General features: G+C 35.3%; 1 protein-coding gene across 2 annotated transcripts; it reads right to left on the reverse strand.

Moving 5' to 3' along the window:
- Nucleotides 1–3,723: 3,723 nt before the first annotated feature.
- Nucleotides 3,724–14,983, reverse strand: nfil3-4 (nuclear factor, interleukin 3 regulated, member 4). Of its 2 annotated transcripts, none has more exons than XM_046857929.1 (2): nt 14,721–14,983; nt 3,724–6,006 (listed from the first exon to the last, which is right to left on the reverse strand). In XM_046857929.1, exon 2 carries the CDS (start codon nt 5,900–5,902, stop codon nt 5,114–5,116), a length of 789 nt encoding a protein of 262 aa, XP_046713885.1. In that variant the 5' UTR covers nt 5,903–6,006; nt 14,721–14,983; the 3' UTR covers nt 3,724–5,113. The 2 variants fall into 2 exon arrangements, with proteins under 2 accessions (XP_046713885.1, XP_046713884.1); XM_046857928.1 differs by lacking the exon at nt 14,721–14,983 and adding an exon at nt 12,002–12,199.
- Between the last annotated feature and the right edge of the window lie 441 nt (nt 14,984–15,424).

Below are 15,424 nucleotides of genomic sequence, written 5' to 3' on the forward strand. Positions count from 1 at the left end.
AGTAGAAATAAAAACAATTTTTACTATAATTATTTCGGGACTAATTTGACCCACCAGAATGAGTAACTCCTACAATGACCACTAGTGGAGCACTAACTCCTGCAGGGATTATTGGTTGAGCATGACTACACTTGGTTAATAGTGGAGTGAATATAGAGTGGTGGAGCATAGTGTAACAGAATATATTAATTTGTAATTAAAGTCAAGATTTCAATCTATAGATTACACATAGACTGCACATATCACTTAAATAGCAACCTACTTTCAATTCCTCATTTCCACATTTTGCTGAAATGTCACTCAGTTGTTCATGATCTTTTCGTATAAATGCAGGATTAATTTTCGATTTATTAACATATGCTTGTTTACTACAACCGATATAGTGTAAAGCAATTTAGATGGGGCAGAATAGTGTTTTGAAGAGAAATTTTCATCTATAATGTCCTGTCTTTCCTATTTTGTTTAAAGGTGCAGGCGTTTTGTTGGTACCTCGAATAGTAAAGGCTACAGCAGAGGGCAGAGCTTTCTCTTAAAAGCATCACAGTTATGAAACAAACTTTCAACTACTGTTTTGACTTAGACTTAGTTTCAAGCTTGAAGTTTAGCTTGAAAGCATATTTTTTTTGTCAGTTAGTTTTGCTAATAGGTTTTTCCATAGGAAAAATAGAAGATCTAGAGAGTTAATGTTTAAAGACTGTTTCTGTGAACTAGGATGTTTGGATGTTGTCTTCACACACAGGCTTGTTGACTGGCCACTTTATATTCCAAAGTGTTTCCAGCAAGTCGTCCTCCTGTGGCATTAATAACATAACATGGTGTCAGAAATAAGGATTGGCAAACACCAGAGAGTTGATGACATCATTGAAACAAAGTAAGAGAACAAGTGTTTTCCTGTTATGGAGAAGTTAAATCCACCGAAGCCTATGCAGTTTGTCGGTAACCTTGCTGATAACTGGAAATGTTTCAAGCTCAGCTATTTTGCTGCCAGTGCTGCGGGTGGAGATGATGAGAAGTTCAATCTTTCAATCAATCAATCAATCAATCAATCAATCAATCAATCAATCAATCAATCAATCAGTCTTTCTGCATGTGATAGGTGAGAATACACTGGACAGCTTTCAAGAATCATGCCTCATCCAGTGCCTGATTATCTACACCAAAATCTTGGGGTCGACCTGTTTGACTGCAACGGTAAGAGCCATATTGTATTTACTGATTATTTCTCCAACTATCAAATAAGTTGCAACACTTCAGGTAATTTCATGTAATTTCTTTTCTGAAGACAGTCTTTGCAAGACGTGAAGTTCCTGAAGTGTTTTCTGATAATGGCCACATTTTTGCAGTAGGGAGTTTGATGTCTTCGCTAAAGAGTGGGGATTTCAACACACCACATCAAGCCCAAACTACCCTAGGTCCAACTGGCTGGTGGGGAGTTTTGTAAAGATTGTAAAATCTCCACTAGCCAGGACTTGTTGATACCTGCAGCGAAGCAAAACAGCAACTCAAAAACAAACAAAAAGAGAACTACGTCAGGAAAGCAAAGACCCTGCAAAAACCCAAGCCTGGAGATCGGGTTCGTATCCTAAACAATGCAACAGGAACGTGGAGGTTGTGTTGAAAGAGAATTAGTACAACGGTCATAAGAAATTCAGCTTGGTGCAATTCATAGAAGGAACAGATGGGATTTAAAACCACAAGTGACTGTTCAAGAACCTGAGTTGCAAACAATGAATGAGATGAGTCTGGAATTTCTACAAGTGAACAAGCTGACAACGGTTCTGTGGATCACACTGACTCTGATCTGATAAAGGAAACACACTGTTAGGGTTTATTGAAGGTTAACAAATTTTAATTTAAATCTGTTGACTGTTTAAAAAAGTTTTTAGTGAAAATGCAGTGATGCTTTGGTTGTGATGTTGTTATGAAAATGTTATTGTTGGCATAAGAACAAATCAATAGAACAATACATTTTAAAAGAAAAGTTATTAACTTTTAAAGGGGGAGAAATGTGATGTTATGCCTGATAACAACTATAGTTCTGGACAGTTCTGGTTAATAGACCTTGCAGGGTTATGTGTGTGCGCACATAATAAATCATCAGAAGCTGCAGCAAGTCGTTGTCCCATGGCATTAATACCATAACAGTGTGTACTACCTTTTGTTTTTTCTTTTTAGTAATGTTGTCTTGCCAGAGTATCTGCTTGCACATTTTCCTTAACCATTACCTGACATTTTCCCCTACCCATCTCTCTCTGTAGAGCTACACATGTCCTGGGGATCTGGAACCCCTATGCTTTTCTAACCTGACTAACCCATTCTGATGCCCAATTTGTGGATGAAGGTCTTTCAAATGGAATCCAACTGCTGCTGCTGCTGAGGATGTTCACCACATGGACACCAAACAATTACTGTGTAGAGTACAACTTAATAATAATAAAGCTGTTTTTGGATTCATAAATAAAAAAAACTATAATGAATGAATGTTTAGTATCACTCAAAAAAAGATGGTTTCACTTTTAAGTCTAAATCCTCTCAAGGTTTCTTTCTGATATCATCTCAGGGATTTAGTTATTGCCATAGACACATCTGGCTTGCTGAATTAAGGACTTTTAGGGATACATTTAATAATAGAAATAGTTATTGATGATCTGGAACAGAAATTGACACTGCTGATTGAACTGCTGCATAAGCTGAACATCGCTATCTGCCCTGTCCTGCCTACATGAGCTTACAGATGCCCAAGATTGGCTATTGAGGCTGTAATTACACACACATATGAATTGTTTGGGCATTTTTTCTTTGTACTGAGGCTGTTGAATATATTTGTATATATTATGTCATGTCGCAGTTGAAAGCTAAGATTAACAGTTGGGGGTTACTGGCCTTTGTATTTAGTATGAAACAGTAGTTTTTAATTATATCCACATTAGACCTTGCTAATATATAATTTATATCTGCTTACTTTTGCATTGCTATCTATATACTACAGAACAGTGTTACCTTTGAAAACCAGTAAACCTGAGGCCATATTTTTCATATTTCAAGTAATATTTTGTCAATAATTGCAGAATCTAACTACTATTGGCTGCGGTCTAGTTCTAATCCGTGTTTGCATTTTCAATCAACACCTCCTGTTTATTGTCATAAAGAAAGAATTAGTCACCTTCACAGCAAATCAAATACCTTTTTAGGGAACCCTTAGTTTTTGGAGACCGCCTGCTTTTTTGCTAGTGTGCAGTATGAAGTTGTGGTGGCTGGTGACTAATAACTGCTGAGAAACCCCACCTCCCACCACCCCCTCACAAATGCCTGCTCATCCCCACGACCCCCTTATTATCACCACACACAAATGCACAAAAGCGCACACACATGTGTATATGCACACACCTCTTCATGCCACTGAAACTTCACTTGTAGCCACTCTGTTAACACTATTAAACCACAACACAGCCTGTTGATTCCTGTTGCTTTATTACTGCTAGCAAGAACTACTGCTTCAGCTTAACTTCCTCATAGGCAAGTCTGTAAAAAAAGACCCAAAATTCAAGTAAAGATAAGAGGAATACCTCAAATGCACACTAGAACATAAAACCATCTGCCCCACTTTTGTTGGCTCGGATAAATGCTTGCATCTCTTTACTCGTGTTTCCTGCAGTTAATACAAGGAGTCACATAGATTGTATTTTTTTGCACATTTATTAAAGATTTCAGACCAACAAAAGGCACTCATTTGGTGTGAATCAAGAACAAGAAAATCTAAAATATGACTGGGAAAAACAGAGACATTTCTGTTCATTCAAATGTGAAGCAACTTTTTGGAATGAAGAATGAAAATCCACAGCTGAACTCCAGTAGATGATAAATGGTTCACTTTGTCTTACTCTTGACTTGCAACTTGCTGTCTAAAACTTTGAGTTCTAAAGCTGCCTAAAATATCAGTTAGGAAAAAATTGGACCCTGGACTTTCTTAAGCAATTCAATTATTTTTAGTGCCAGAGAAAACCCAAAATGATACCAAATAGTTTTACAGATTAATGAAATATAAATATTACAAATTGGTCCTAGTCAAATCTTAATGCTACGCTACATGAGCTCTCTTTATAGAAATTAATCATATAGCCAAAAGATTCATTTGTGGTAGTTTTAACTATAAAACTAAACTAAAAACTAAACTAAACAGTTTGGATGTTACTGTACAGAAGTCTTTGTGGTGACGAGTGGCCTTGCTGATGCAAAAGTATAACTTTATGTCTGTCAAATTCTGGTTTTTTTTTTCATTAGAGGTGGAACAAACTAATAGGCACTAAAATTATACATTATTTTATACAACTTTATTACAGGTTTATGTGTGCTTTGAGACAATGTCCATTGTTAAGAATGCTCTACAAATAAACATCAATCGAATTGAATCAATCCTTGGCATTTTGAACGGAATTCTAGTTCATTTAGAGAGCCTTGTTCCTGATTTTGCTCGTGTTTTTGGAAAACAGTAGATGCTGTTTTTTCCATTCCTTTTTAAACACGCCTACAAATTTCCTGTATTTCCTGGTTGTATTTCCCTAAAGAGACATTCTGAATGGTAATAAAACCATTTCTAGCATAAGATTGGCCTAAGATTTTTGCACAATACTAAGAGTGACAATATTTAAAGCTGTCCTGAATATATTATAGCTAGAATGTTCCAATAAGTTTTCTTTATGTAATAAAGTGGTAATAATGAAACTACTCCACGTTTCGATTTTGGGTTTGAACTAAATAATAATATGAAAGAAAAACCTGAAACTGGCAGTGTGTAGAAGACAGAAATGGCCACAGTTCTTTTTAGAAACGATTCCCAGATATTGATATCTTCTTTTATAGCAACACCATCAGTTGGTTATTATAAAACAGTCACAGATCAAAGTTTTAATTAATCGAGAGCCTAGGTTCAAGTCATAAGGATTACACCCAGGAAACGACAGGACAATACAAAAATGTTTTTACACTTATACACACAATTCACTATTCATTTACATGCTGTTGTTGGACAGACAGTGATAGAGAGTATCTACTTCTTCTTATGGTAAAATACGGTTTACAATGATTACTGATTATTACCATCAAGCATTTTCCTTTAGCTGGATACGTATATTGAAAGAGGGGATGAAGGTGCCATTTTGTCTTCTTTTTTCTTTGCTGATCTTGGATCTTTTAGCCTTAGCTTGTGAGGCAGCATGGAATTGCTATTGGCTGCCGGCTGCTGCTCGACCTCCTTGTGAACCGCTGTTCTCTGACCCACTGGGTTTAACACTGGAATTTCAGGGAAAGAGGCAGGCAGTGGTGGGAACACAGGAGCTAAGACCATGGGTGTGCTTGTAGAGGGAACAAAACTAGGGACATCGGGAAGGTATGAATAGGCCCTGTTAATGGGAAAAGAGTGTGTGGCGACAAAGTTTGAGCCATAATGAGCAGCTATAGCTTCGGATGCTTGCTGGTATCCCGGCCATTGTGAAGACTCTGGGGCCATTTTTTCCCTTTCCCAAAGCTCTCTGTCTGGATAGTTGTTTGACGTTTGAGCAAAGTATGAGCGCATCTGAAGGATGCTCCTCGGATGCGAGGTATAAGGACAGTTTGAGCTTAGCAAACCATATCGGAGGTTCAAAGCCAGTAGCTCAGCTCGTAGAGCGGCATTTTCCTCACTTAGAGCCACTAACCGAGTCTCCAGCATGAAGTCATTCGCTCGTCGCTTCTCACGCGAGCGCTTGGCTGCCTCGTTGTTCTTGCGGCGTTTTTCCCAATAGCACGCGTCCTTTTTCTCTTCGGGGGTAAACTCTCGTTTGCGCCGCAAGCCAATACCCCTTTCTAATCGCTCCTCGGATTCCTTTTCAGCGTCCCTCCTGGGACATGAGAACGCAGACTGCATCCTTTCCAACGATGTCAGATTGAAGAACTCTTCTGTTTTCTGAAGTGCTTCCTATCTGTCAGTTCATCAGTTCATCTGCTTAGTCAACTTCTCAGTGTGTAACCCTAAAAAAACACAAAAACATACTGTGTTTATTACAAAATATATGTGTCCTAAATAAGGAGTTATCAATGAAATTTACAGATGCAGAAAACGCTATGAAGACCATCGCATTTGCCAAAGCCTTTATAAGGGCCCTTATGGTTCATAAGGGTAGCTCTAACCTGTATTTTCCCGTAACGGTCTGTCATGATCAACAAGAAATGCAATGAAAAAAATGACAGAAAGAAAGAAACTCCCCTTGTGGTTTGAGAAAGTGCATAATAAGTCATCTGAACATCATTCTCACAACAATTACAGCTTTTCTGTGAATACAGGTTGGCATGGCTTTTTAAAAGTTTGCACACACACACACACACACACACACACACACACACACACACACACCTTGCGAAGAACTTCCAATGACCTAATTATTAATGCAGCCCATTAATGCTTTGCCTTTCACCAAAGACAAGGGGAAGAAAATGCTTCGATTTTAGAAATACGTCGAGCATCTGAGAAATGGAAGTTGGTGCCTCGTACTTCCTTCCTTTCTCAAAGCATTAGCACATTGTGCTAATTTTGGAACTGAGAGAAGACTGTGCCTTGTGTCTCGCTAAAAAGAAAGCATGTAACACAAATTCGCTTTCATAGGGTTTATCAAACTAGCGAGAAGCACCACAAACCGAATCTTCAAACCAAATAGTTCACCCTTGGGTTCACCTTCAAACCTCGGAAACAGGCTCGTGACTTGCGAATGTGCAAAATGTATAGAGATGTACGGTGTATTACACCAACGTCATCAATTCAAAAATTTCCATAAAAAATCTAAAATTCCAAAATACAGAGAAAAAACTGCAAAAAAACACATGAACATCTGAACACCTGAAAGATTTTCTGTGTTAATCTTATCTGAGTTATTCGAGTTCTTATTTTCAAGACAGGTGAGACCAAGCTGGTCATTTTATTCTACCTTTTCTCTAACCGAGAACACGCAGAATAGAGCGTTGCTGGATTTGTTTGTTTTTTTGTCTCCACCATTCTGTGCAAGCTTTAGAAAAAGGAAAGAAATTAATGTGCTTTATGTACTTTACAGAACAGTAAAATTCTTTCTCCATAGTTGGGAAGCTGTTAGTCAGGGTTGAGGGCCCTGCTCAAGGGCCCTAAGAGTGGCAGTTTGGCAATACTGGGACATAAAACCTTGACCTGCCAATCAGTAACCCAGAGCCTTAACCACTGAGCTACCACCTCCAGAGACTTTCCATATAAACACTGAAGCTTTTGATCTTTATTGTGATTTTCATTGGGTTGCCTCATAAGTCACTGTTTGAATCATCGTATGAAACAGGTGTGCAGGTGTTTCTGTTGAAATATCCAGTCAGAGCAATCTGCCTGTTGTTGGGCAGGGTTACAACCAGCTGAATCAGATTAAAACAAGCTAATGTTCACCAATCATGTCTGGCAAACAATTGTGTAAACAGTGGTGTAAAGTATTTGAGCAAATGTCAATTTCTAGTTGTACTGAGTATTAAAGATTTCAACATTTACTTTCTACTTAACTACATTTATGATTCAATATTTGTATTTTGTTCTCCACTATATTTGAATTAATATAACCATTAGCAATTACATTTTACATTCAGTCAGCACTGAATGCTCGGTTTTAAATCTAAAAATTATGTATTTTTTCATTTTATTTGCTTATTGATTAAAAATTGTTCTTCTACTTTGTGATATGAAACTGCAATTGTATTTGTTAATTGAAGATCCCTTTTTGAAAGACTGTATTTTTTTTTGTATTTAACGACTTGTTTGATCCTTATTTCATTCTGGCATATTGAAGAGTTGTGTGGTTGATTAATGCAGTATTCAAGTGTACAATTTGAGGAAATTAAAACTCACAAATCAACAGTTTTTAGCTTTTTTACTAACATGTTCTTGGTGGTGAGGATCTTTGAGCCTCTGTTCACTATGAGTCATATGTTCAAGTACTGTTAAAATCAGATACTCTGAGACTTTAACTCAATTCAAGTAACGTCAAGTCAAGTCATCTTGGTAACATTACTCAAGTTTACTTTACTCTAGTCAAAATTGGTGACTTGTAACTTGTAATGGAGTATGTTTCTTGTGATGCAGTAAGGTATCTATTCTTTTACACAAATATGATTTTTTCAGATCTTTACACCTCCATGTAAAGAAAATCATAGATAATTATATATAGAATTATATAGTGATAATAAATGTTAAAGTGGATTGTAATGTCTTGGATTTATGCTATTTATATTATTTTCTTATTTAGAGATTTTTTTTGTTGTCCATTTACCACCTATACTTGTTCAATTTATTAATTTATAAATTATAATAAATTTAATTTCTTATTAAAATGTATTTTCTGAAATGTATAAACTCAAGATAATATAATATGATTGGCATGCATGGGACGCTATTGGGTAGGTTGTTGCCATGCTACTCATGGTTTTGAAAAGCTAACCCACAGCTTCACAATATTTAAATAACATAGCTAGATACATTACAAACTGCTAAGAGGAAGTAACAAACTATGCTGAAATGTATTTTTATGTTTTCACAGAAGCTACTGTTGGTTCACTTTTTTTTATTTTTTTATGTGTGAATGATAATCGGTTAAATGCCTGCATTTGGATGTCATGATGTCATGAAACATCCGGTTGTAAAGTAAGGGTATGTGTTAATGTTGATGCAAATTCACACCCACAGTCAAACATGGAAGTGTAAGCGTAATGGTTTTGGGTGTTTTGGAGGAGGAAAGGTCAAACACTTATTCTGGGTGAAAGGAATACTAAACAACATGGCTACCATTCCATACTTCAACACCATGCAATTCCACCGGGACTGGGCTCATTGAACCAACTTTACCATACAACAATACAATAAACAGAAGCATGCATCCAAGCTCTATGTTATTTAGAAAGCAATCCGAGTGTATCTATAATGGAACGGCCTGCCCAATCACTTTATCTAAATCCTATCAAACTGCTATGGGGTGAACTGGATCGCAAGGTCAGAAAGAAATCTCTAACTACTAAAAAACACCATTGGCACGTTTTCCAAGAGGCCTGGCCTCAAATGTTTTAAAAAAAAAACTGTCCAGATGCCAAGAGTGTATAAGTCTGTTATTCATGCTAAGGAAGGATTTTCAATGAAAAACAAAGTTGAACGTGTACATTTATAGATTTGTTTTGGTCAAAGGAAATCTTCTTACGGTTAAATGACCTAGTTTGTTGCATATGCACAAAAAGAACATGCAAGTGTTTCCAAATTTTTGACAGACACTGTATTTTCTTTAAAAATGAGACACATAAAATGCTATGTGCTATTTCAATCAGGATTTTTAAGTCTTTGTACCTCATGATTTTCCCAAAACTTTACAGCACTGTGACTGGTATAAAGTGCTAACAACTGATACTCCCTACAGAATGGTTACATACATTGTAATTATAAAACAACAGATTTTTAACTCATTATACATAATTGGGTTTCACCTTCGTTGCACATCTGCTGTACAAATCCCTGTGTATATACTATTAATAAAGATACAATAAACCATTATATATATAATATTTAAATATAAACCTTGACATAAATCTAGAATAATACAGAAAATCTTCCACCCCACAGTTTTCGAAATATGTATAGTTGTAAAGCGTGTAATGCAATGCAACTGTTTGTATCTGTAATTGTTTAATATCTATAAAAAATGGCTTGGAAACGTTTGAAAGCGCTGATACTGAGATTGGGTAAGCATGCTATTTTGTAAACTAAGGATCTATTTCTGGAAACCTAATGATTTCTGAAAAACAGAAATGACCTTTAAAAAACAACAGCACTAATGTATACATTTTTTATTTTTTATTAAATGGTTACTTTTTGAAAAGCTATATATAAAATCATGTTTGGTAAAAAATGGGCTAGTTATTAATAATATTTTTCTTATAGATATTTGACTTAATTGAAATACCCCAATTTATTTAAAAAAAAAAAAAAAAATCTGGCAACCTTTCTTCCACTTTCTTCCAAGCCTTTCACTTTGCATCTTTACAGCTCTACATAAATGATTATAAATCCCCTAAAATAAACCTGTGACAAGACAAAGTGTTATATGGGGCATTTTAAGCAGGACTTTAATGTAATGCTCATATCACCTCCTGAAAAAGGTTTCCTTTTACTAACGATGGAAATCATGACAAATGCTTGATAATAGATTGTTTAGAGCTGATTAAATCAGTCTTGTGGAGAGCCTACAGAGATATGTAGCTCGGCATACAGTCTGCGGTGTGTGTATGTGTGTGATATGGATCAGCGCTGTTGAAGCTCAGACCGTATTTAACCCAAGTTAAAACCAAACAGTGCATCAAACAACCTCCCTCACACACACACACATTTAATCTGAGCTTCTACAAGATTTTCTTCAATCTCCTCATTAAATCAAACGATTTTTTGTTACATTTGCATTACAGTTTACATTTATGGCATTTGGCAGATGTCTATATGCAGAGCAACTTACATTTAACTCATTTATAAAACTAAACAGCTGTGGGTTTAGAGCCTTGTTTAGGGGCACAGGAGCTTGGTGTGGCTGGGATCTGAAACCACGCCCTTCAGATCCATAGTCCAATGCCTTAACCTCAAAGCTTCAACCTCCTTTTAGTTTGGGACTAATTTGAAGGTTTATTATGCAAATACACAACTCAACAATGTTGCAGTTTGACTCGAAAGGTTGTGCGTTTAAATCTAAGCACCACCAAGCTGTCAGATCTGGGCCCATGAACCAAGGCCCTTAACCCTTTATGAATAAAAGCATCTGTCAAATGTGGAAAAATGAATGTTAAGTTATTTAAACATATAAAAAGGTGCATGTAGAATTCAGAATATCTTTTCAATAGAGAAAATGTATTCATATTTAAATATTGGTATAAAGTATTTGAGTAAATGTACACCATTACTGTACTTAAGTAATTTTTTACTGAGTATGTCGACAACTTTTATTTTCTACTCAACTACATTTCTGATTCAATATTTGTACTTTTTACTCCACTATATTTAAATTGACAATAACAATTAAATTGCCAATTACATCTTACAATCAGCTCTGAATATTTGGTTTCACTTTATCAAAAATTATTTATTTTCATTTTATTTGTCTGTTGAATAGTATCTTCTACTATGTGACATACTGTAATTGTATTTGTTAATTAAGATATCTTTTCGAAAGATTGCTTTACTAATTTTTTTTTACCCACTTGTTTTATTCTGGCATGTTGAAGAGGCTGTTGTTTTGTTGGTTAATGCAGTGTTGAGGTGAACAATCTGATTTGTATTTCAGGAAATAGAACCTCACAAATAATTTTTTACTTTTCACTAACATGTGTCTTGGTGTCAAGTACTAGTGCATCTTCGAACCTATGTTCAATATAAGACAAATACTAATTTAAAAGTACTGTTGAAAATCAGGTACTTGAAGACTTTTTCTCGTCTTACTGGAATCAATGTCTTTTAACTTGTAGTAATGGAGTAATTTTGCAGTAAGGTATCTATACTTATACTCAAGTAGGATTTCACTTTGTACACCTCTGTGTGTAGAGAAAATCATTGATAATTATAAATAGAATTATATAGAGATTACAAATGTTAAATTTAAAACTGATAGTTATTTATATGATATATATATATATAATTTGTCTAGAGATTAGATTTTTTGTCCATTTACTACCAAAATTTGTTCATTTTATTTAATTTTAATGCATAATAAAGGTATCTATACTTTTAATCAAGTATGATTTTCAAGTACTCTTTACACGTCTGCACGTTTTTAAGATCCACATACAAAGTGCCTCAAAATAGTACATGATCTAACAATGAAATTAATCTTTAAAAATCAGTGTAATGCAAAAGCGTAAAAATGATGCTGTAATGCTGAGGGTTATAAATTTCACATATACTATTCATCCAATTTAACGAACTAACGATAAATCCACTCACCAATCAGTTGGGGCCCCGAAATACGAAGCTCTGTCTCAGTCTCTGTTTTATGAATATAGAATATAAATACTTCTCGTTCAGAAATGCCAAATAACATTGCAAGCGCAAAAATGCATCGTGTTCTCATACCCTGCTGTCAATAAAGTTTACAGTAATTAACATTAAAACTTGGTAAAGAAATGCGATAGCTTTGTTTCCTTTTTAACTGGGCCTTGCTAACCACAGTAAAATGCAATAACCCCCCTATGTGTCACTTACACACGAAATGAGTCACTTTATTTAGTAGCACAAATGGGGAGGGGGGGAGGGGAGGGGATTGAAGTGGTTATGAAAGCCATAAAATGGTTTGTACCCACTATTTGAATGACTTTTTTATCTACTTGATTTACTGTTTTACTACATGATTTACAAAAAAAAAAATCTGTTCTCGTATTTATTTAACGAATCTTCTGATTAAGTCTAAGAGTGAGCTGATGAGGCAAATCACAGTTTTTTCGTGACTGTTCGCTTTTTCATAGATTTGATCAGCATTCTTTCAAATAATAGTTTTCCGGGTCTCGCTTTTGTTCTGCTACTGCTTTCCATCTCAGGCATCTTACAATGGCAGAGTGGCACAATAACACGTACGATCGCTCTACATCCAGCAATCTGTAGCGTATCATAGAAAGCATTTCATATTCCATGTTTTAAGATATTAATTATATTTTTTCTTTAGTGCAAAGATTTGTCGGTCGATGGGGGCCTGAGGTTTTTTTTTTTTTTCGCAGCTGCAGCAGCAGCATCAGCTCGGTTGTTGCTACGAATGCTATCTACTTGATAACCATTCACACTTTTCACACATTTCCATGATGTCATAGTTTTGCATGCTATTGCATCTATGCAGAAATGTGAATTCTGTTCGACTGGTCTCAGTCTTTCCAATCTTATAACTATCATTATCGTTGTATCATGGTTTATATCATATCCGTAACTGAACATATCAGGCATTTGTACGATCGCACAACACACACTTCTATGGTCTGACCGGGTCGAGGCACTTAGCCTGGCCCGGTGATCCACAATGTAGATAACTGGTATCAGGACCTGAAATGCATGGAGGAATTTTTTTTTATAAAATTGATGTAATAAGAGAGAAGTAGAGAAAATCATTGTACTGTTGTCAAGCAAAATCTGGTGGCTACGTGATTTTATTGTACCATTCTACTCACCTGTAGTCAACTTGATTGAGTAAAAAAAAAAGCTCTTACGCTGACAAGGAGATGCAAAACTATAACTGAAAACCTCACATACTGAACTGCTAAAAATACACCTGTGCTGCCATCATCTCCACCACACGGTGCCAGCTTCAAAAGAGCCCTTTCTCTCCTCTCTTTCACTTTTTTGTCCTTCCTGTTCAGCCATAATGAGCTCTACATTCTATTCAATATCACAAAACTATCTTTTTCTGCTCTCCCAACTTTATTCATTCAACATTTCATTAAATTATTAGAAGTTCTACCAGTAATGTTAGTACTATTACATATCTATATTATATTTCTAATGCAGTTTTACTATAATTACACATAATATCTGTTTCAATTTGACAAATCACATTTACAACCTACAAATAAACACTCATCAATAACACAACTGCAATATTGCATTTTATTGATTAAAATTAGTTTTAATGCCTTTGGTAGCTTTTGATCGGAACCGTCAGGACGATGACTTCGAGAGACATCTACCAGCAGCTTTTTTCTCCGCATCTATCTTTTTTGTTTTAAGCACAAAACATAGCGTTTGGTATGTTGAGACAACACACAATATTCTAATAGGTTTAAGCAAAAACATACAAAAACAACAAAAACATTTTACATCTGTACCTAGAAAGGTGATGTTGATGCCATTTTTCCTTGAAAGTGTGTCAGGAGTGGTTGCGTATTGATTATTGGTTTGTGGACAGTTAGGTGAGACGACAGTTGTTATTTTACGAAAGTGTGTTTGAAAAAATCATTTGCGATGCGGTAAAAAAAAAAGAAAACGTTTCAGGTTTTTTGATTTGGCTGTTTGTTCATTTGCATTTTTTGCACATTCGGTGTTCAGATGGTGCCTTGATAAATGCCTCTGAGTGGAAACACGGGTGCGAGTAACAAAAAGAGGGTTTGAGGTTGCAAATGATTAAAGTATAAAAGGATGCACAATGAAAGGCGTGTTTAATGTAAAACAATTGAAAATACATCCAGACATTGTTTCATAGGCTCGGAATCATTTTTTTTTATATAAACTTAAAAAAAAAACAGAAGAAGAAGAAAACAAATCAGCAAGGACAATAACGGTTCTTAGAATGACTTTTGTCTTTTTTTTGTATTAAAATCTTTAACACTATTTTCAAGTCATTCTTCTATACAAAAGATGTAAAATACTTAGAAGTTCAATGAATGGCAGTTTTCAAATCTATAAACCAGATGTACTGTTATAGTTTTATCATTGTTACAGAGTAGAGCATAATCACATCATGTACATGAATCTAAGTAAATATTTTCTAATGGATAATATTTGGAAAAACTGTAATTTTTTATCATCTGAATGCAAATATGAATATGTAAGCGTATACATGTAGACAAACGGACACACACACACACACACACACACACACACACACACATATATATATATATATATATATATATATATATATATATATATATATATATATATATATATAAAAGTGCCCTCTTACCTTTTATGTGCAAAACTTAATCTAGTTGCAAACATTAAAACTAAGGTTGTGGATGTTTTTCAGCCAACTAATGCCAGTCGTCACTGCTCCTGCACCCGCTCTTCAGAATGTGAACTTCGTGCTGCTTCTAATAGAGTGTTAATCAGCTTGCTAGCATGTGGCTTGTCGGCGTTATTACTGCCTATCCGCCTCTAAAATGATATTAATGCAACCCACAGGCCCTTCTAACACTCAATGTCTCCAGAACAATCAGCTCAAATGGCTTAAACTTCGTCTCTGTGTGTGTGTGTGTGTGTGTGTGTGTATGTGTGTGTGTGCGTGTGTGTGTGTGTGTGTGTGTGTGTGTGTGTGTGTGTGTGTGTGTGTGTGTGTGTGTGCGCGTGTGAGAAAAGGCCACAAAAAGGAGGGTAAAGGGTATAAGGCGCATCATGTCTACTAATGAACATTTACATTCTTCATTAAATGTTGATACACACACACACACACATATATATATATATATACAATTAGGTTTTTTTTGGAAATAAACTTCACCCATGCTTTTTCTTTTTAAACTTTTTAAAACATTTTTCTTGTTACACAATTAGCTTAATATTAAAGGCAAAAGTTCTTGCGCTGTATTTCATTTCTGTCTTTTTGTCAACAGATTTTTGTAACGTACTCGAATATGCAACTTGTTCGAAAAGGCACATTTTGACCAAATT

Source organism: Silurus meridionalis, chromosome 9, assembly GCF_014805685.1.
Source record: "Silurus meridionalis isolate SWU-2019-XX chromosome 9, ASM1480568v1, whole genome shotgun sequence".
NCBI lineage: Eukaryota > Metazoa > Chordata > Actinopteri > Siluriformes > Siluridae > Silurus > Silurus meridionalis.

Bases quoted from the DNA above. Each gene is read 5' to 3' on its own strand.
- nfil3-4 (XM_046857929.1), bottom strand. From the start codon at position 5,902: ATGCAGTCTGCGTTCTCATGTCCCAGGAGGGACGCTGAAAAGGAATCC.